The 22,080-nt window shown below is 37.4% G+C and overlaps 2 protein-coding genes across 4 annotated transcripts in view; one reads left to right on the top strand and one right to left on the bottom strand.

The window, feature by feature from the left end:
- Positions 1-22,000, top strand: part of MTREX (Mtr4 exosome RNA helicase) — a 44,882-nt gene extending 22,882 nt beyond the window's left edge. For both annotated transcript variants that reach the window (XM_063295655.1, XM_063295654.1), the window contains 11 exons: positions 316-488; positions 2,456-2,524; positions 7,798-7,926; positions 10,516-10,626; positions 11,643-11,831; positions 12,999-13,162; positions 14,417-14,522; positions 15,930-15,986; positions 16,934-17,096; positions 20,086-20,190; positions 20,560-22,000. In XM_063295655.1, the coding sequence (XP_063151725.1) occupies positions 316-488; positions 2,456-2,524; positions 7,798-7,926; positions 10,516-10,626; positions 11,643-11,831; positions 12,999-13,162; positions 14,417-14,522; positions 15,930-15,986; positions 16,934-17,096; positions 20,086-20,190; positions 20,560-20,612 (1,319 nt within the window). In that variant the 3' untranslated portion in view covers positions 20,613-22,000. The remainder of the gene's footprint in view (positions 1-315; positions 489-2,455; positions 2,525-7,797; positions 7,927-10,515; positions 10,627-11,642; positions 11,832-12,998; positions 13,163-14,416; positions 14,523-15,929; positions 15,987-16,933; positions 17,097-20,085; positions 20,191-20,559) is intronic.
- PLPP1 (phospholipid phosphatase 1) overlaps positions 18,589-22,080 on the bottom strand; it is a 91,279-nt gene continuing 87,787 nt past the window's right edge. For both annotated transcript variants that reach the window (XM_063295658.1, XM_063295657.1), the window contains exons 5-6: positions 21,549-21,725; positions 18,589-21,150 (exon numbers count right to left, since the gene is read on the bottom strand). In XM_063295658.1, coding sequence (XP_063151728.1) covers positions 21,019-21,150; positions 21,549-21,725 — 309 coding nt within the window. In that variant the 3' untranslated portion in view covers positions 18,589-21,018. The remainder of the gene's footprint in view (positions 21,151-21,548; positions 21,726-22,080) is intronic.

The raw sequence follows: 22,080 nt of genomic DNA, 5'->3' as shown, positions 1-22,080 counted from the left end.
GGAAAGGAGGATCAACTATGCTGTAACAAAAGCTGTTGTTTGGATATAGCCACCCTACACATTCTCATAAACATAAACCCTATTCTGCTCTCCCTTGGTAGTCAGGCCAGCAGAACACAGACTATTCCCTTGGGACCCCTAATCCTCTGGGCCATGTTAACAAGGAGATGGGAGGGATAACAAAGCTTTCTAAGCCCTGCAGATATTTTTCTATGAATGGATAGTGTGCTTTTTCTGGGAAAAATCAGACTCATATTTTGCTACAATGTTGGGTCTTTGATATAACATCTTTTGTTTCCCAATATGTATTTGCAGAAGTTAATAATTTGGAACAGCAGTACAATGAGATTGAAATTCCAAATGAAGAAAATGTGATCATCTATTATAAAATCAGACAGCAACTTGCTAAGCTGGGTAAAGAAATAGAGGAATATATTCATAAGCCAAAGTACTGCTTGCCATTTTTACAACCCGGAAGACTGGTAAAAGTAAGTTACTAATAATTTATCTTCTGCATTTTCAAAATACATACTTTCCAAAAACAACAAAGTTTTCAATACCCTATACTTCAACATGGGGGTGTGGTGGCTCAGCGGTTAAGACGCCAGGCTTGTCAACCGGAAGGTTGCAAGTTCGGTGGCTCAAGACCTGAGCGCCGAGTGATGGAGTGAGCTCCTGCACTCCCTCCAGCTCTTGCCAACCTAGCAATTTGAAAGCGTGCAAATGCGAGTAGATAATAGGTACCGCTTCAGCGAGAAGGTAACAGCGTTCTGTGACTGTCATGCTAGCCACATGACTGCAGAAGTGTCTTTGGACAACGCTGACTCTTTGGCCATGAAATGGAGATGAGCACCGCCCCCTAGTGTCGGACACGACTAAATGGTAACCTTTGCCTTTACCTTTTATACTTCAACATAATGATTTCACATATTTAGGCTATGTCTGCAACTTTAACCTTTAATTAGCCAAACATTCAGTATATGACTTAGATCCATCATAGTTACAGGAAACTTACTAGACTATATAGAACTGAAGTTAGACATGACTAACCATTCCCACTGATTTGGATGTGTGGTTGCATTGCAATAAGTTAATATTTATTAACAATAAATAACCCCCAAAATATCAGATAATACCATACATTCAGTATAACAAATTACCCAAAATATGTGTTTTTTATTGTACAGTGGAAAATATTTTAGAGATCCACCAGAAAGGTAAATTGCTATTAAGGATCAGTTATTGAATAACTTTGATATTTATATTTATTGTGTTGGCTTATTTTCCTGGTTTAATTTTTTGTTCTTAATGCATTGTATGTTTTACTAAGTTTGTTCTGGAGAGTGTATATATAGTATTTGCTTTATTTGTTTTCAGTTGCCTAATGGGTGGTTTGGTAGATTTCAGTTTAGCTTGTCATCCTCTGATAATAAAAAGCAGTATATTTTAGTCTTGTTTGTAAATCATGGCTGGAAATTTGGAGGATGTGTAATCCAGGGCATCAAGTGAGACAGTAGCATATGCTTGTGAATGAGAGGGGTAATGGCCCAAAGCTATCTAGGTCCTCTGACTCTAAAATGACTTCTCTCATGTTCTCACCATACCTGAGATCACACAAATTGGGTGCCTGCACTCTCTCCCCATCTCTCTAATTTAGGAACATCTCACACTCTCCACACAAACACACCAACCTTCACCCAAAGGCAACAGAAAGGGAATAGGTAAAATCCCATGGAATGCTGTGCAGAACCATACACCAGGCCTATCCACCAAACATGTGGTCTCCCTGAGGCCACTGTTCCCATAAGTCATCTGTTACTGGCATAGGGCTGAACTCAACACCACTGCCACCATCCCTGGGAATACTTCTAGCTCCCTCTTGGGAAAACCCATGCAGTCCACAGTAGTCCTTTAGCGCAGTGTTTCTCAACCTTGGGAACTTTAAGAAGTGTGGACTTCCAACTCCCAGACCCCCCAGCCAGCCATGCTGGCTGGGGAGTCTGGGAGTTGGAAGTCCACACATCTTAAAGTTCCCAAGGTTGAGAAACACTGGTTTAGAGACCAGCCATGGGCAAAGCTTTATAGGAGTATTTGGCAAAAAGGGCTCAGCAGCTCTTCTTTTTCCCTGGAAAGGCACAGCTCAGCCAGTGTTCCAGTGCAATCCAGTGGGGGGGTTTAGATGGAAGAAGAACTTTGGCTTCCCCTCCATACTTTTAGAAAGGCATCAAGAAACAGCTCTTAAATTTAGCCTCTAAATTGTTTTAATCTTTTTGTTGTTACTTTACTGTTTTAATTATATTTTTGATTTCATATTTTATTCTCCTGTCATGACATAAAATATGCCTCTGATTTTTTCTACTCTCTTTTTTGTAAATATAATTTTATATAAATACTTTATATAAAGGATGACTCTTATTCAGTATAATATAGAAGCTTAATACCTGAATTTTCTTAGGTGAAAAATGAAGATGATGATTTTGGCTGGGGAGTGGTGGTTAATTTTTCCAAGAAATCCAATGTGAAGGTAAGATGAAATGATTTTCTTGATCTTGAATAAATATATTCCTGACCACAAAACAAGAGAAATATAAAACCACATATTAATTCATAAGGAGATGCTCATTTATGTGAGGAAGGCACAGAAGAGGCTAATTTCTTGCAGAAAGCCATATCCAGTTGGCAGCCCAATCCTGCATGGTCATCAGCAAGTAAGCACCACTGAATTGATTAGAACAAACTTCTGTGTGCGTTGCAGCTATATATTTTTTTCTCCAATTGCTCAAAAATAGTCTGTGTTATATTCAGCCAGTTACCCGAAGGAAATCACATTGCTGTATGCACAGATTTGAACTTATTCAAATATACATTTTATAATCTGAAAGTGAAGATAGGGTAGTCCCTCATGTACATGCATCTAGAGCATTGTTTCCCAACCTCAGGAACTTAAAGATGTGTGGAATTTTGCAGGTTGAAGTCCACAGATCTTAAAGTTCCTGAGGTTGAGAAACATTGCTCTAGAGGTATGCACACAAGGGAACAAACACAGTATGACTCGCGGGGTAGGCTGCACCTGTTCTGGGAAGGTCACAGTATGACCAAACGGAAAGCAATAATGTCTTGGTGGTCCCGAGATTTGACTGAGACAAATTCCAGACAAATTGTGAGGGGCAGGTAGAGCAAGAGCGGCTGTTGTGCTTCACCCCTTTCCCCTTCTCCACATAGCCTTTGCACCAGGGCCACCCACTGATTGCTGCTGAGCCTGGCCCGGCCCGGCCTTCCCTTCCCTTCCCTTCCCTTCCCTTCCCTTCCCTTCCCTTCCCTTCCCTTCCCTTCCCTTCCCTCCCCTCCCCTCCCCTCCCCTCCCCTCCCCTCCCCTTCCCTTCTCTTCCCTTCTGCATTTGAATTCAAGTGCGGCATAATCCAATCAGTCCATGCCCACTTGAATTGGGCACATCATTGAATTCAAGCACATCATTGTCTAACTAGCCCATGCCTGCCCACTCACCCCCTTCCCCAGTCATGCCAACATCCTGCTTCCCCTTGCCTTTTCTTTCCTGCCACCAGCTTGGTTGTTTCTCCCCTGTCTGTGTCACCACAACTTGTGTGTTCTAGGTGACACAGACATACAGTTTAGGGGGCTGGGATGGAGCACGTATGTTTTGGGCTGGACACAGACTGCCTCCATAGGTTGTCCTATGCAAGGAACTATCTGAATGTAGAACATTATACAGATCTCTAACCACACCTTATTTTATTAATGGAATATTTAGAGCCCTAGCACGTGGTTTTTAATAGTTACAGTACATAATCTGATTACATCAAGGATCAGTGTGTTACCATGAATGGTTCTTCCTTCTGTAATTACTGATTTTATGATAACATCTGAACGGACGCTGAATTTTATGATTTCCAAATTGACTCAGGCCAAGTGGCTTTGTTTATACTTGTATATAAGTATAAGAATGACTTTGAAATGTTAATTATGTGATGGGATTTATAAATTGGCTAGAGAAGATGTATGCAATAAGTTAAATGGACAGTCCATGGTCTATAAACAGCACCCAAACTCCTCTTTCTGCAGTGTCTGAAACCTTGTAAGATAAAACTATTAAAATACAGTAGCAGACTTCCAGGTGCAGTTTTAAGGTCCAGGTTTAAGTAAGAAATGAAGTAAGTTTGTTCAGCCTCCAGTGAACTGATAGCATCTATTAGGGTTTTAAAGAAATCAGCCCTCCAGAATAAAAAAGAAAATACTGAACATTTTAAAAAGCAGTTTAAGTAGTTCGGGCAGCTAAAAGATTTCTTACCTGGTTTTAGCAGAATGTGAAGCTTCCTTTTTTTTTTTCTTTTTTACATTTACCATCTTTATTTACTCAAATATCACATCCTTATACATACTTAGAAGCATAATTGAATATAGATCTTCCTGAATAATGCTCTGTAATTTAATGACTGAAAGGAAAGTTGCCTGTAAATATGGAGTAAATAAAGGGTTTATTGATAAGGAGCAGTCAACGTAAATTGCCCATGCCCTAATTGCCAGAGTCTCACAAAAGCACCTCAGAAGCTCTCATTCTTCAGTAAACATGTTCAGAATCACATGTTTGATTTGTCCCTGCTCCTGTCTTCCACAGTGTCTAAAAAAGGGTGGGTGGTTAAATGCTGATCAAGAAGTGGTAGGCTATGACTACCTGGGAATTGTTCTTCCTACCTTCCATTTGATACGCTCATCCTCTTACTCCATAGAAGTTACTTGCTATAGATGAGTGCTCTCTGGTATTTTCTCCTTTCCTGAATGGCTTATTAGAAGTTCTTCTTGTGAAGTTCCAGTTCTTCTTACTGTTTTTAACAGTAAGTGCTAATCTCAGACATGCTGAGCCAATAGGGTGAACTCCTCTGTAAGAAAAAGCTAATCCAGGAAAGTTCTTTCCTTTTTCTGGTGGTTTTGATTTTTAGATGTAGTATATTCTTGCCTGGAGGTACATCCATGTCACTGAAGCTGGTACAGAGAATTGAGGCACAGGAACAGGAGCGAAGGGAAAAAGTATACTAAATGTTGCTGCATATTCTCTAGCAGAACTCATGCAGTACTTTACTGTATAAAAAATGCAAATAATAAAGAGATTGGTTATAGCTTATAGACTCTAAGAAGCTGTTAAAAAACCTTGAATAATTGGAAGATTTTCCCTGAGAGGGAAAGTGTAGTTTTTTCATATACTGAAATAGTAATGAAAGAGAAGTGGAAAGAGAAGTTGCCTACTGTTCTTCTATGTCACTAGGGATGTGGGTTTTTTTTTTTGTTTTGGCCCTATCCCCATAATTAGAATTATTTTTATATTTTGATGTCTTTTTATTTCCCTTGATACATTATTTTACTTCTTTAAATTTTGGTTATCCTGCTTCCTCACCTATTCAGTAGCTGTTTTGGTTGGTACTTTTATGGAAGGGGGAAGTTATGAAGGTAACTGACTATCCATTGAACTACTAAAAGTGGTGCTAATATATATATATATATATATATATATATATATATTTGGAAGTTCGAAATTCACAGTGCTTGGGAAAGAACTAACAACATTACAAGGACAAGTGGTGTGGTGGGGAATCTATGTTTCTCTGCTGTAGTGAAATAAAAGTACCCGTTTTGCTTTTGCATGATTTTCTTTTTGTCCATGCACGGTATCTATTATTGTAATAGAAAGTAATAGATTCCTTTTGGGGCATTCTAAATGACCTACTTGACCACCTTTTGAGAATGCAACAGACAGCAGTGATGTGATCCAATACTGGCTTCTTCCTGTTTCCGTAGAGTATTTGATGCATATGTTAGCCTGCTCCAAGTTTGAGTAAACAGCAGTTTAAAAGAAGTTGGCTTGAAGCTGCTTTTGCACATATGGATTGCATTTTGAAATGCAGTTCAGATGACATGAGTAAACACAGGTCTTGAAACCAAAAGTAAAACGGCTGCTGTAAGTATTTTGAATGGAATAGGATGGTCTTATTCACAACTATTTTTATGAACAAATACTTTGATTATTTGGTAATATAATAGTAAAATAAGGCATATGTTTCTGTTTATATCTGGGCATTTCATAGTTATCTATGATAAAGTATGAAATCTGTACAGTGTCTTCCCAAAGTCTTTCTTTAAGTGCTCTGCCTCTTAAGCAAATCTTTCTTCTCAAAGATAAGTAGGCCACAATTGCCATAAAACATGCTATTTGAAGATATGTTTCTATCCTGTCATTCTAATTTGGCTCTTTTGTAAAGAAGCTTTTGTTGCATCCATATATTTTATATAAACGCTATCTCAAACAAAGCAATTACCTTGACAGTTAGTGGTTTCCCACAAACTGAAGGATTTTATCTTAAAAACATGATTAGGGCTCTTACCATCTTTAGTGTTCTTTTATCCAGCTGGCAAGAATTGTGTGTTAATGGTGTAGTAGATGGCAATAAGAAAATTGCTGTTTTATGACAAATTTCCTGATTATTTATGAAGTCATAAGAACGTAAGATCTCTTCTGGGTCAGATCAAAATCCTATCTAGTTGAGCATCTTTTTCCCCATCTTAATCAGTCAGCTGCCTGGTGTTTAGAGATACTGATTTCTAATTTGTTAATGAGAGCTAGAACTTTGTACCTTGAACACTTTCTAACCGTTCATGTTTAATATACTTAATTTCTTCCTCATTTACTTATATTTTTTGTACCTCATTGTCTTGGTTGCATTGCTTTTTCCATGTACCTTTCTGTTCTTTTTTGTTTTTCTCATCTGAGTAAGTTTTTTTCTGAAAAACGACTTCCCAGTACTGATAGTTTCCTTGAATGTGCTTGATGACCTAGTGATAGTTTTCCTGTTTAGCGGCAAGTATGAGCAGAAAGTAGATTGGAATCTGCTGAAAAACCTCTGGAGGACTTGCTGTAGGTCAACAAAGTTTTCTTTCTGACTTGCAGCTGCTAACAGTAGCAACAAGAAGTTATTTTAGGTCTAAATTAAGTTACTGAAATGCAGAAACTTGGAATAACAAAGAGAAAAAAAATATGTAAGCATAGTTCAGTTGTAATATGGAGACAATTCCTAGGCTAGGAATGTGTTCTAAGGAACCATGTTCTTTGAAATTAAGTATATCTTTTGCTCCTGGCTCTTGTTGCTGGTTCTTAGAGTTCTAGTAAAGAAACAGTTTGGCAATTGTCCCAATTGCGTGTACATTGAATTTAATAGTGACACTATTTTAATCAGTAGCAGCACACCTTTCATCCAATTCTGAATATAACTTAAGAGTAAGGCTTGGTTTGCCTCCTGCTTTGGTCTGTCTTGCTGACTCACTTAGGATAGAATCCTCTCTTTTGCCAGAAGAATGATGGCAGGAGAAGAAATACATGTTGTATTGTCCGAATAACTATGAATTGTAGACAAGTTGGAAGAGAAGCCAAGAATTCTTACTCTTAGATTTTAGAGTGCAAGGCCATATATATCTTAAGATCCTTCCCAATCCTGAAACCTGATGGGAATTTTCATAAACATTTGTGATTGTGCACAAACCTGTTCATGTTAAAGGGAAAGGCGATATGCTTATTCATGTAGGATTCTACCGCACAGTTGCTCTCTGAGTGAGATGGGTAGTGAATAAATTTGATATATAAATAAATAAATATAAATATATAAATATGCTACCTTTCACTTTTTTTTTTCCTAAAGAACCACTGTGGTGCAGGAGGCCTAATATTTTGTATTTTTTTGCTTAGTATTGAAGAATAACTCCACACCTTTACTGATCTTTTACTGATCTTGCAGCTTAATTCTGGTGAACTGGATCCACTTTACATTGCTGAAGTCCTCCTACACTGCAGTAAAGAGAGCCTGAAAAATTCTGCAACTGAAGCTGCAAAGCCTGCAAAACCAGATGAGAAAGGGGAGATGCAGGTGATTGCTGCTCTTCTTACTGAAAATAGAGGAAGAAAATTGTATGTCAAAGGCACAGTCTGCAAGCTTGGTGAAGACACATATTCTCTCTCCATGTACAGATTGTTGCCAAAAACAAAGGACACAAGGTCCCTTCTTGCTGGGCTGCATCAGTTTTAACTGAGAAAGGGAGAGCTAGTGCTCAGAAACGATTTGCTTATATTTGTTTTTTCAGTAAATGATTTTGCTTTCTTTCCTTTAATATAGATAATGATGGCTCCTTTTGAGGTGATGGTACAAAATTGGATTTAACTCCAAAATTAGAACCATAATAGATGCATTTTTCCATCATGTGCAGTGGGTGAAGATTATTTTCATGGGGGTGCAAGCTAAGCTAAAATTACATCTCAAACCATAGACTTGCATTAAAGATGAATGGGGAATCTGAAAAGTTTGAAGAGCTGTTGACTTTCTAATGTAGAGTAGTTTTCTTATTAGTGGAAAAAAGCATGTTATGGCTTCATAATATGATATAATAGGCTAAAGCTTTCATCCTTTGCAGTATGCAGCTTACTATATAGCCCTGTTATATATATTTTAATCAGTTAGTGATTATAGCTTCATTACTTGTATTTGTAAAGGAACTGTGATTTGTAAAAATCACAGTTAGGATTAGACATCACTTCCTCAGCGAAGGCATTTCAGAAATTCAAGTTCAAGGTGTTAAGGATTCAATAGTTAAGATAGTATATAATAATGAATATGGTCATATAGACACCTATAGGAAAGTTAGCATAACTTAGCAAAGGTGGCAGTTTGTGGAGTGATTGAGCTTGCTCTAAAAATCCTCCATTTTTCTGCTGCTCAAGGCAATATTCAGTGAAAGATGTTATTAATACAATACTATACAGCTGAAAAATGTTTCAGATGATTCATTGGATTGCAAAACTATATGATCAACAGACATCCAGTTAGCAAGTGCTGCTGCTGCTGCCGGAACAAATGCAGTTGGACACTGCACAAAATCACTGTAATCAAAATCATTATTGTTCTCTTGGCCCATGTTTCAGCTAACAATTAATGAAGACCTCTTGTATCTTAATCTTCTAACATGTTTCATCATTTCATTGGCCCAGAGTCATTGCAGAGTGGGGCAACCTTGTAACTTTTCTAAAATAAATAAATGAATTTGGGTTAACTTTCAGATGAACGTAGCTGCGCTCCTTGTTAAAATAAAATGCCTATTATTTATAACTGTGCATTAGTCCAATTTCATCTCAGGACTAAACAACAAATATTTAATATTTGTTAGGTACCTGAATATTATTCTGCACCGGCAGTTGTGTTTTCCTGGCTTTAAACTCTCTTGGGGAAGAAGGCCCTGCATAGATTAAGAAGTGGTTTAGAATCAGTCAATCAATTTTATTTTGGTCATAGACCAGCATACAACTAGTAACATAACAATTACACTAAAATAGAAATAGAAATAAAAAGACATTGATAGCATAAAATAAAGTAAAGATGAAATTATTAAGGTAAAATTACAGAGTGCAGGTATTAAAAAGCAAAAGAATCCTATAGAATTACAATTAATTTTACCATGAATAAATACTATAACAACTAGGGCAAATAACTAAAAAAGGACATAAATAGTACTAGAATTTGTAAAACACTACAAGACTGTAAAGCTGTGCTAGCTTATATTATCAAATCAAATCAATTTTTATTTGGTCATAAACCAGCAATTAAACCAGAAGATTTACATCTAATTAAAATAAAAGAAAAAACACTTAAAATTCTAAAAAAATTCTAAGAAAAATTAGATATTGTGGCATGCTGTACAAATTATAGAGCAATATTTAGCTATGATCAATGAAGTAAAATCAGATTGGTCTGATAGAAACAGCTTGAGATAGAAACAATCCGAACGACCTGGATGTTTAGTAAAAAGTTGAGATGATAATTTCTGATGAGCATCTGCATAAAGGGGACAGTATAAAATGATATATTTAGAATTATTTGGCTATAGCTTCCACTAAAGTTACTTCCTCCACTCCAAGCTTATTCAGATTTATGTCTGGCTTCACTGTTAAATCCCAGATTTGCCACGCAACATTCTGTCTATCCTATTTCAGACAGTCTGAAAATCTGCTAAATTGTTTATTGCCTTGGCAAGAAAAACATGTTCATTTTTTAAATGCAGCTATTAAGTATTAAACACTTCACTTCATTCCAGTATAAAACTGAAATTTAATAATTGTAACAACAACAACAACGTGTTTTAAGATCCTACAGCTGATATTTAGGGTATGCTGCCTGTTACAATTATTACTTAACAATATATAAAAATATTATTTAATAATAATATTGTTAATCCCAAATGAACGTTAAAGGTGAAATTTTAAGTACATTGCAGTATTGAAAGGGAAAATTTGAACTGATTCATTAGAGAAATAATCCATGCCTTCCAAGTGTATTACAGATACTGTATAACGAAGTGAAAATATAGTACTGTGCTCAGAATGTGTTGCGTAAAATATAATCTGTTTAATAGTTTTAAGATTAATCAAGTACATTTCTAGCGTACTGATCACTTGTCTATTTGAGTAGGTTGTTCCTGTCCTGGTGCATCTTTTGTCTGCGATCAGCAGTGTTCGACTCTACATACCCAAAGACCTGAGGCCTCTTGATAACAGACAGAGTGTATTGAAATCAATACAGGTAAACAATATGTATTGCAGTTCTGCTTTTGAGGAACGAGGGAATAATAAAGAATTAACAACTGAGTGTATTTGAATGCTTCAAGCTCCACATAGCTTTAATCAACCGGTGGGAAAAAAACCCTATAGAGTGGATAATGAAGGATCACCATCGTTATCATCATCTCTTGTTACAGATGGGGCAGGTGAATTTGAAAGAAAAGGATTTATCTAAGACCATTTAATAAATGCTTGCAAAGTGCCTAGCAAAAATAACGAATGCTCTTCTCAATGCCTGGTTGGACCACTGCAACGTGCTCTGCATGGGCTGCCTTTAAAGAACATTCAGAAATTGCAGTTGGTACAAAGTGCAGCAGCTTACGTGCTAACTAGCACTACATCCTATACTTTTGCTGTGCAGCATTGACTGCAGTAATTTCCAAGTGCAAATTAAAGTGCTGATTTTAACCTGCAAGGCTCTGTATGGTTTGGCACCAGATACCTGCAGGACCCCCTCCTTCAACTGGAATCCACCCTTCCTATGGAAGCAATTTGGGAAAGACCCATTAGTAGTCTCCCACTGCCAGGAGATTAGAGAGGTTGAAGCTATAAAAGAAGCGTTTCTGTAATAGCCTCCTTTTGGTGGAATAATTTACAAGCAGAGGTTGGGTTTGCTGTGATCCTTTTGGCCTTTCAGAAGCAGGTTGAAGTAGAGCTTTTCTGGAGAGCCTTTTTGGTTAGTAAGGATAGTGCCATAGAAATCTTTATCGTCTCCACTTTTAAGACAGTTTTAAATACTTCTTAGATTTGTTTTATCTTTGAATTATTACAGAAGTTTTCTTCTTGTAAAACTCCCAATAGGCCCATGATCACAGCCATTTAAAAATCAAATAAATAAATATTTGGTCTGAGGATTTCTTTCAGTTTAATCTCTTTGCCGCTATGTTATATCAGTTCTCAAATATCTGAAGTATCTGCAGTATAATTAATGCAATGAAGAAATATTTTAAAGGTTTTTTTTTTTAATTTTCCTTAAAGGAAGTGCAGAGACGGTTTCCTGATGGAGTTCCTTTGCTGGACCCTATTGATGATATGGGCATTAAAGATCCAGGTCTGAAAAAAGTAATCCAAAAAATAGAAGCATTCGAACATAGGATGTATTCTCATCCACTTCACAATGATTCTAATTTAGAAACTGTATACAGACTTTGTGAAAGAAAAACACAGGTAAGGAACAGACTTGAGATATGTTCACTTGTGGAGGGACTGTAGGTCAATGAATAGAGTTCGTCCTTTATGTATTATAGAAGGTCCCAGGTTTGGTCTCTGATACCTTCAATCCAATAAAAATATCCTAGAAAAAGAAGTGAGTTCTGGGCCACACAGGGAGCCGGTTTGCTGTAGTGGTGAAGGCATCAGGCTAGAACTGGGAGACCGAGAGTTCTAATCCCACCTTAGACACAAAGCCAGCTGGGTGACCTTGGGCCAGTCACTTTCTCTCAACCCTAGGAAGCAGGCAATGGCGAACCACTTCTGAAAAACCTGCCAAGAAAACTGCAGGGACTCAGTGACTGGAAGGCACAAAAAAAACAAAACAAAACAACAACAAAACTGGGCCACATATGGAAATATTCTGCCCTAAGAGAGAGCTTCCCCCCCCAAAAAACCATAAGAATAACTCCCACTGAAAAGTACTTCTCATAGTTAAAATTTCAGTAGATTTTGTTTTACATACTTAGTAGCCAATTAGAAAGTCATTTGAGATTTTTATTAAAAAAGGAAAAGTCACTCTTCCTAATAGCTTTTAATTATCACTCTCCTGTATCTTGTAAAGCTGCCTTCATCACCTTAGCGGTCCTCCAGCAATTGTGGTCATCTACAGCCGACATGGCCAATGTTCCTGAGGGAGGGAAAAGGTATTGGAGGCTTCTGATCCGTTGAGTAGGGCTTTGCGAGGCAGGCAGATGGATAAGTGACCAGATGAAAATGAAATGAGGCTTTTGATGTCTGTTTTATGAGTTGGCAAGTGTGTGTCTCTAGCCATCTTGGTGTGGTACCTCATGACTGTTTGTAACTGGTTTATTTTCTGACAATCTTTAGGCAATGACATAAAGTATGTTGATTGTTTGTTTGTTTGTTTGTCATATTTTTATTACCGCCCATCTCCCCCACTCGGGGGACCCTGGGCGGTTCACAATAAAACAGATATGATTATTCAAATCCATTTTAGCCATATAATTCAAAGAAACATTTGACTCTGCTTTCTCTTTTTCAAAAAGGGGTTTTCCTGGCTTTACAGAGGTTATGTGGCCTGTGGCAATCATAAGGGATAAAACTGGATCATAAAATTGTCCTAGTTTCTGATTTCTGTTAAAACGTCTGTTTTAACTTTAGATTGCTGTAGACATAAAAGCAGCAAAACGGGAATTGAAAAAAGCAAGGACTGTTTTACAAATGGATGAGCTCAAGTGTCGTAAACGTGTTCTTAGAAGATTGGGCTTTGCAACCTCTTCAGATGTCATAGAGATGAAAGGACGAGTTGCTTGTGAAATCAGCAGGTAAGATGATGATGTAAAAATCAACAGATGGACAGGTGTAGTTGTTCTGAAAGTATTTCTCTCTCTTGCCTTTGTGATAGTGGTCTGTGATGTACAGTTTAGAAGAACCTCATATTCATACAAATATATTTGGTTTGTAAAATAATAGTGGAGTTCTAAAGGATTGCACAGTGTGTTCTGTGAGCCTGGTAGGGCTTTAACTTGTATTTCTCAAGCAGAATACATATACTCTGCCTCTGCCAATTAACAAGCTGCATTTGAAACTGCAGCAATTTTCAAAAATGTTTTCTGATACGAAAGAGCAGAGCTCTTGTTCAAAGACAGTCATAGATTCTTCTGAGTATGCTGTCAGAATTCCTAAGATTCTAAACTCATTTTTTTAGCGCCAGTCTAAATAACCACGTCAAAGATGTTCCACTGTTAAATTCTTGTTTTATTTTATGGAGAAAATATTATAAATACAAATAATTCCCTAACATAAAATCTTTTGAATTGCGGGATATTCGGGGCATTAATTAATACAAGATTGTGGCAAACACATGGCAAGGATGAGAAATCTTTCAATGGCTCCATTGTGTGGATTCACAATCTGTCAGTGATGTGATAAGTTTTAATGTAATTATGAAGTATACTAAGCATTTCAGCATTTGAAATTCTAGAGTGTTTCATGAACTAGGTCAGCCAACTTAATTAGTTAGTTTGCTTTGAAACATCATGAGTTTTTTATATCCAGCATAGTTAATCTACATGGATGAAATCCAGCTAGGTTTTCTCTGCTTTTCTCCATTCTCTGGAGCCAATTTTAAGGAGGAAGTGTGAATTGCTGAAAATTGCCCCTGCCTGTTTCCACTAGTAGAAGCCACCATTGGAAAAAGCTAGGTCAATATGTAATGCTTCAGCAATAGTAAGTTTTGGAGTCAGCAGTTTCCCCAAAGCTTACACAACCATTGGTACACTGAGACTAGTCCTTATCTCCCTTAGACAGAAAGTCTAAGCCGAGCTTGTTTATTCTACGTAGTCAAAACATGTCTGGATATTTCAACCAACTCTCCAACAAAACAAGTTCACAAAACAACACTTTTCTCCTGGATTAATTTCTTGGAGCTCTCACATTCTACATATAACAGCTATGACATCTGAACCTTTAAATGTCTTTTTTCTCAATCTTTTTCTGGGGAAGGGCCGAGTGACTTTTTAAACATTGATCTTAAGCATATAAACTACTAATGCTGCCATTAATTGAATGTCTTCTAGTGCAGATGAGCTTTTGCTGACAGAAATGATGTTCAATGGGCTTTTCAATGATTTATCTGCAGAACAAGCAACTGCTTTATTAAGCTGCTTTGTATTTCAAGAAAATGTAAGTTATTTTTTTCCACAGAAGTAGCCATGCTAATGTGTTACAACAAAACAAAGCAAAATGAAGGGATTTGTGACACTTCTAAGACTGACTAAGTTTATTATATAATGATAAACAGGGAAATTTTGGGATACGAAAAGATGCCTAAAGCATTGATAAAGAAAATGAACGGGAAATACGACTGGGCATGAGCTTCCATAAAGTAGCAATAGGGGCGGCATGTGGGGTTCCTTCTCTGCCCTTAGTGTGCCTGCAGTTTGTTGTCCAGCAATCTTGTTAAAGGTGAACCCTTTGATGAGGGACAGATAGGAAGAACTGCCTCAAGATTGCACTGACATGTTTACAGAACTCACTGAGAATAGAATTGCTTGAATTCACTCAGAGCTGAACACAGATGATGGCAGCAGTATCTGATGACGTTATCTGGGATTCTTTTGAACCTGTGGAGTCCAATGAAGTGGATAGGGTTCTCTGTAGTATAAACTCAGCCCTGTGTGGGTTATTGAAGCCGCCAGAGAGGGAAATGGTATCTTGAGTGATTAATGCTGCTTTAAGAGGCAGCCATCTTGAAGGAGGCAGCTGTACTCCTCCTGAAGAAGCCCTCCCTTGATTCACATGTTCTAGGCAACTTCCAGCTGATCTCCAACTTTCCCTTTTTAGAGTAGGTTACTGAAAAGGTCAGGGACAGGGGTTCATCTCCTGAAGACTCTGAAAGAAAAGGCTTTGTCTAAATAACCTGCAGTCATATTTCAGTCCTGGACATGGGACTGAAATGGCACTTGTCACTCTTGTTGATGACCTGTGACAGGATTTCATGGATTGAGCTCACTTCATCAGATACATGGAGTAAATTTCTGCAGAGATTTCTTAAGTAAATACAGTGATAGGGAGTGGGGAAAAAGGAAATGACAGAGAAAAATGGGCTGGAGAGAGTTGGATCAACTCTCCAAATAACCCTGGCCATTCCTTGCACATCTCTACAACTGTATGTAGAAGAACAGAGGAAATTTGCAGATTTGACCACTTAATACATATGGAAAGAATTCTGCAAGAAAAGTCAAGAGAACAAAATTAATTTTTGGTTAAAGCACATATTTCAGGGATAAGGTTTGCAACAGAGTTGTAATTGTAATGTCAGCCTTTCCTTTTGTTCCAAAATGAGGTGTAGTAAAACATGGGGATGGGGATAATATTTCACTGGGGTAAAAATCCAGGAGACTCAATTGTGCACTCAATTTTGGCAGAGAAGGTTCATAAATAGATTAAAAAGACTGCTGAGCACAGTCTGCCAAACATTACCCTTGCACAGATATTACTCATACTACAAAGATTTTGTGTGACAGTTATGTGAATTTTAAATACGGAGGATATGTAGCAGTTGTTGATGTGCTCTTTATTTTTTTCCAGTCTAGTGAAATGCCCAAACTAACTGAACAATTAGCAGGCCCTCTCCGCCAAATGCAGGTAAATGTTTTTCAGCTCATTCTAGTTGATCTAACACAGGGAGCTTTGGCTTAGAATAAAATGTACTACATAATTCAGATTGAAAGCTAAAACATAAATTGGCAAGTGTATTGTTTTTCTAATGAAAAAAAATGCATGTGCTATTTTAGAAGCCTGTATAATTTGTCTGCTTTTCTTGCTTTGCAGTCTAATTATATAAAATTTGATCAATAATAATAAGCTTTTGAAGTCCAATCTCTATCTTAAAGTAGGAACCTTTGATATCACTTAATTGTAAATTTATCTTAGCATAATTTAAAATTGCTTTGATTTCAAATATGATTGGATAACATGGATTGGAAGAGTTTACCTCGGGAGTCCTCCACATTTGAAACTTTGAGAGCTCTCACAATATGGCTGTCATGGGGGTGGGGGGCATGTCTAGTTACAAAAGCATTCATTTGGCAGAGGGAAGCTGGCAAAGATACCCTCTTTTATGCTTCCCGGTGTGCTCCTTGCATTCATTTTTATTCTCTGAGAACGCCTGTGAGGTCCAGAAATATTTTTGAAGATAAAGATAATGCTAGAAATTGGCATTTCACTTTAAAAATGCAGTGGAGTGAGGAACATGGCAGGAACAGGAAATATCTGCAATCACACTGATGGCTCAGGGAGCATCATTTGGGAATCCCAATTTTATCCTGTTAATGTGAGCCCTCCTTTAGTTTGTGCACTCCATTAAGCGGCATTCAGATCTTCCACTATGAAGCAGAAGCTATTTTTAAATTATTTTAAATTATTTGAAAATAATTACTTGATTTAGAAGATAAAAGAAAACCATAAGGCATGGATTTCATCTGCCCTTCAAGAATAGAAACTAAACATTGACTGGTATTTGTGCTTAAGGACAATTATTTTTGTGTTTGGTTTGTTGATTTAAATAAATAAAAGGATGTTTATTTTTTAAGGAATGTGCAAAAAGAATTGCTAAAGTTTCAGCAGAAGCTAAGTTGGAAGTTGATGAGGAAAACTACCTCAATTCGTTTAGACCAAACCTGATGGATGTGATATATACATGGGCCAACGGAGCTACATTTGCTCATATATGTAAAATGACAGATGTTTTTGAAGGTATGCATGTTTATCTTTTTGCTGGAGTTAAAATTAAAGAACCAAATGCCTTAGATTGTAAGCAGTGGTGGTGGCTCTACTGTGTCTTCTTCACATTGGTAGTTATGCATAAGAAAGTAAGAAAGGGTAAGAACATGGCATTGTGCCCTACTAGTAAATGATAAGGTATTCTGCTTATTTGCCCCAGTTCCTTCAAGAGGAAGAGATTAGCTTTCATAAACATTGAAAAAACACCAAATTAGCTTCTTTGTTCCCAATCCCATTACAAATTTTCATGGGTCCTTATTTTTTTTTTATTTTTTTTAAACTATTTATTATCAGATTTGTACCTGGATGCACCCAGCAAACCAGCCCTTAGTTTTCAGGTATGGGAAGAGAGTGAATTGCCAATAATAGAGGAATCAAATAGATGATTGGGGTGAAAACTGTTCAGCGCTCCCACTGAAATTTCTGCTCGAGGGTTCTGAGTCAGAGTTGTGAGAAATGTGTGACAGCTGTTCCATGCGTGTGGAATCCCCTATTGTAACGCTCTCCCTGTTGCCTCTTATGTGTACTGGATCTCTCATCCAACATTATTTTAGAAGTTTTTAGACCAGACTTTTCTGTATGTACTGCAAAGTAAATATACATTAGTAATACTTGGTTTTAAATCTTTTTTATTATTATTGTTAATTGGCTTGAGTGCTCATTGGAACTGAAAAGCAGAGTATACATTGAATGAATAATTAAACAAACTGCATTATTGGCCATTTAGCTTTTAAAACCTTGTGTGATTTGTACAAGACAAACTATCTTCTTTCCTCCCCCCCGCCCCCTTCCCAGGCATTAGCAATCGTTGCAAATATTGAATGTATTGTTTGCTGTGGCAACAGTTCCCTTGAAAGCATTTGCAGCCAGAGTGAATGTCAAAGGTTTCTTTGCAAAAATAACTGTGGTATCTGGAGGGGCTTTGCAGGGTGGTAACACAGGAAGGGACAAATTCTATGTATTTTGTAAATGCCACTTACAGATAAATTACTTGGCTGTGGCTCAATTGAAATTTGGTATAACTGCATCGAACCCAGGTATAGAAACCCAGGTTTCTTCCCTTCTCGTGTGTATGCTAGTTTCGGGGGGCCCTTTTCCCAGGGTGACAGTTGATTTGTTTGTAGTCTTTGCCATCACAAACAAGAGTAATTATAATATCTTATTTTTTTGAGAATTAGTAAGAATATTTCCTTGTAAATACTAAGGATCCCTAAGTTTCTGTAGATTCAAAAGATCTTGTGAGCTGTTTAAATCAGTGTTCCAAGAAAAAATTACAGATTTTGGTATGTTTCTTGTAATAAGATTAACATCTACATCCTCTTTATAAATCACTCCCAGGGAAAGACCAGGATTAGATATAAGAAGTAAATTGCCCATCTTCTGTTATGTTATGGCCCACCACTATGCCATCATTGAAAGACAAGGATCAGAAGTGCCAGGGGAGAAAAATAAAAGAGGCCTGAAGTTACTTTTGTTAGGTACACGTTTTATTGATTGCAGTGAAGCAGGCAAGCAATTTTGTGAACAGTTGCATTTATAAATGCTGTATAAGTGTCGTCTTTCCCTCCCCATGCGATAAAAGGTTTTCCAGTATGCAAACTGCTATTAAATGGGAGACCAGGATTGCACGATGAGCTAGGTTGGTTGAGGTTGAACACTAGGCAGGGTGGGATAATTAAATTCTGTTAAGCTGCCCACAATAGCAATTTCCATTGCTAAGGTAGAAATTATGTGAAACATAGACAAGGCACTGACGATAGTAGCTTAACATTTGTTGTTAAATCCATGTTAATTGCATATATTTATTTTCATATATCAAATAAGCAAACAAAAATGCTTCTGAAAGTGAGCAGTGATACTGAAAGGCACTTTTCTCTGTCACAGCAAAGTACACTGAAGAAGTTTTAGTGACATTGTGACGATTTGGAGAGAAGGTGGGAAAATACAAGCTGTAGGTTCAGTGTCTAGCACAGGCTCAATATGTTGGCAAATGGAATATATTTGGTGTCTGATTTGATATAACACATGCTCTATTATGACCACAAGGAAAGTTGCCTAGATGTCAACATGTTCTTTATAGCTTTTTCATATCAAACCTTGTCAGCAGGAATTATTCTTTCCTGAAATAATAGTTTGCTCAGAGTACAGAAGAGGTCAGTGTCCCAGGCTCATGTGGCTCAGATTTGTTTCTTCTGATAATTGACTCCAGGTGATTTTTTAAAGGAGTTGCTAGATCTGCAATCAAACAATCAAATTTAATCTTTGAGACGGATAGAATTGTTCATTATGGGCTGCATTTCTTCAAATTTTCATCAATGGGGGGGGGGAACCCCTGCCTTAATCTATACCCTCCAGGCTGCTTTACCTGTTACAGCTCTAATATTCATCCACAAGATTCCCAGAACATTTGAAACACGACGTTCTTTCATTGTGTGTCATTGCAGAATATGAAAATGTGTAGGAGGGAGGGAAATAGATTCTTTGTTCCCTGTTTTAAATGGTGTGCTTTCACGATAAATCTGTGGCATATGTTAATGCTGAAAACTGGTACATGGAGTCTCTTGTGTTCCCTTCCTGTGGCACAGAGTAAGAGAGGGAAGGATGTCTGGAATACCCAAAAGAGCACAAAGCAGCCACCATTTCAGGGGATGGTTAGCCAGAGGCCATCCTACATAAAGGAAATAATACTGTGGATTTCAGAGCCCTTTTTTAACTTTCTGTAACACGCCTTCTCTTTGCTCCAGATTAAGAGAACTGAATGAATGTGCTTGATTTACATGATTAGCTCCACAAAAAAAGTATAATAATTGAGGCAAGAGGCCTGTTTTGAATAGGCAGCTGTATAATTTACTTCACAGAAAGGGCTCTTTACGTGCCAGAATTTATTTATTTGTTCGTTTGATTTTGACTGCTTTAATACCAATATCTATCTACCTCTCTCTATGTCTATTTCCTCATTCAGGGAGCATAATTCGATGTATGAGGCGGCTAGAAGAATTGCTTAGACAGATGTGCCAAGCAGCAAAGGCCATTGGAAATACAGAACTGGAAAACAAATTTGCAGAAGGTTTGTATGTACAATATTATATAAATACGTGCATCTTAAAATGTAGAATATATTTACAAGCCATTTAAAATTGCTTGGCCACAAAAGTATCCCTTTTGAACTGAACGTGCCTGTTATAATCTGCTGTTGCTGAAGTTCAAAAGGGGGGGGGGTTTACCTAAGAGACCGCTAATGTTTCCATAGCACTGTCAAAAGAGCTGTGCAATACCTTGAGGTGGAAACTGGGGGAAAATACATATTTTGAAAATTCAGTACTGACCTTTAATTTCATATGCATTTTAGTAGATCTTATTAGTATGAGCAGGTAGTTATCTGGGTACGACTATGCCCTTAAGATTGGATATTATTTCCTTTTTCTATTCTCAACAGGAATTACAAAAATCAAGAGAGACATTGTGTTTGCTGCAAGTCTTTACCTATAAGAAGTGCGTTCCTATAGTGGTGTCTCAACAGCATTCATTCTGCAGCAGTAGCTCCAAGAAAGAGCCACTAAAATGACCAGTGCTTCCTCTTCCCAAGCAAGACAAATTCTTACTCTGAATGTGTTCTGTTGCTGTTTGTATATGAGTATCACACATTATTTTAATTTAAAAAATAGCCAGGATGCTGTGTTTATAAAGCATACGCTTGATCCAATAGAAATTTGAGGTTTTTAGATACATTGTTGTTAACTATATACATGTAAAGTGAGCATCCAAGAGGTATAGCAGCGGCAGTCCCTTCAAAAGGCATTTACTTTATTTATGTTTTTCACATAGACCAGAAATATTTGTGAAATTTTCCTTTTAAACAGCAGAAGATTCCACAGGATAATAGCTCTTGAACCTATCATGGCTGATGATTACTGCCATAGTGATTTCCATTGGTAGGTGTCTCATGTAGAGTTGTATGTGAATCTTCTTCCTCCTTCTGTTTAAACGTACGGCCTCTCTCTTTGAAGAAATCTGAGACATACACAACCTGTAGAGACACAATAGTATTAGGCACCAGCAGATGGAATAGTACTTAACTATTGTTACTTTCCTCTGTGGCCATCAACCTCTGCTGTGGACGGAGGACTCTCTTTAGAAATGGTGGCTGATACCCAACAACTGATTTACAGAGGAGGAAGGAGAAAAGGGGCTGATACAGGGGGTAGTGTAATGTGGTAAAAGGCTGCTTTGTTCTACAGTATTCAGCATATGCCAAATTTCACATCATCTTTTCCCTATTGTAGTGAAGCTATGACACACTAAACTGGTTTAAGTATATATGAAGTCCCCTTTGTGGTTTACTTCAGTTGAAAGATTGTGAGTCAAATCAGCTTATTTGAAAATGGAACCGATCAAAAGGCAGAAACAAAGTTGTTATAGACTTACGATGAGTGCTGCTACCAGTGCTCCCTGGATGAGTCCAGTCAACACATCGCTCCAGTGATGTTTGTAATCAGAAACGCGGGAGAGGCCCACGTAGATAGATGCAGAAATAAGTCCAAACTGGACTGTGGGACGCAAAAGTCTTGCCCAGTCACCTTTCATTCTGGCCTGAAGATAAAGCTAAAACCAAAAAGACACTTTCAGCAAGGGAAAGGAAGATTTGTCTAAACTTAAAACATCATTTGTTGTAGAAAATACAATCAATTAATGGATAGTAATGGATACTGGTGTTACAGGAGGGGGTAGATCACCTTGCTAAGATAAGCATAGAGACAACTTAATTTGAATGCAGTTTCTTTATATTCAATGTTGTGCTTGATATTTTTACAGCTGTCCTTTCTATTGGCCTTTTAAAATGATATGTATGTATAAAGTGTTGCCCATTTTTAAATTCACGTCGTGCAGTGTTTAATAATAGGTTACAGGTGTCATTATGGTTGCCTTATACCTGAATTGGGACACAATCAATTCAACA

Source organism: Candoia aspera, chromosome 2 (assembly GCF_035149785.1).
Source record: "Candoia aspera isolate rCanAsp1 chromosome 2, rCanAsp1.hap2, whole genome shotgun sequence".
NCBI classification, from domain to species: Eukaryota; Metazoa; Chordata; class Lepidosauria; order Squamata; family Boidae; genus Candoia; species Candoia aspera.
The sequence above is the reverse complement of the archived record's forward strand: the minus strand, read 5'-3'. Positions and strand labels throughout refer to the sequence as shown.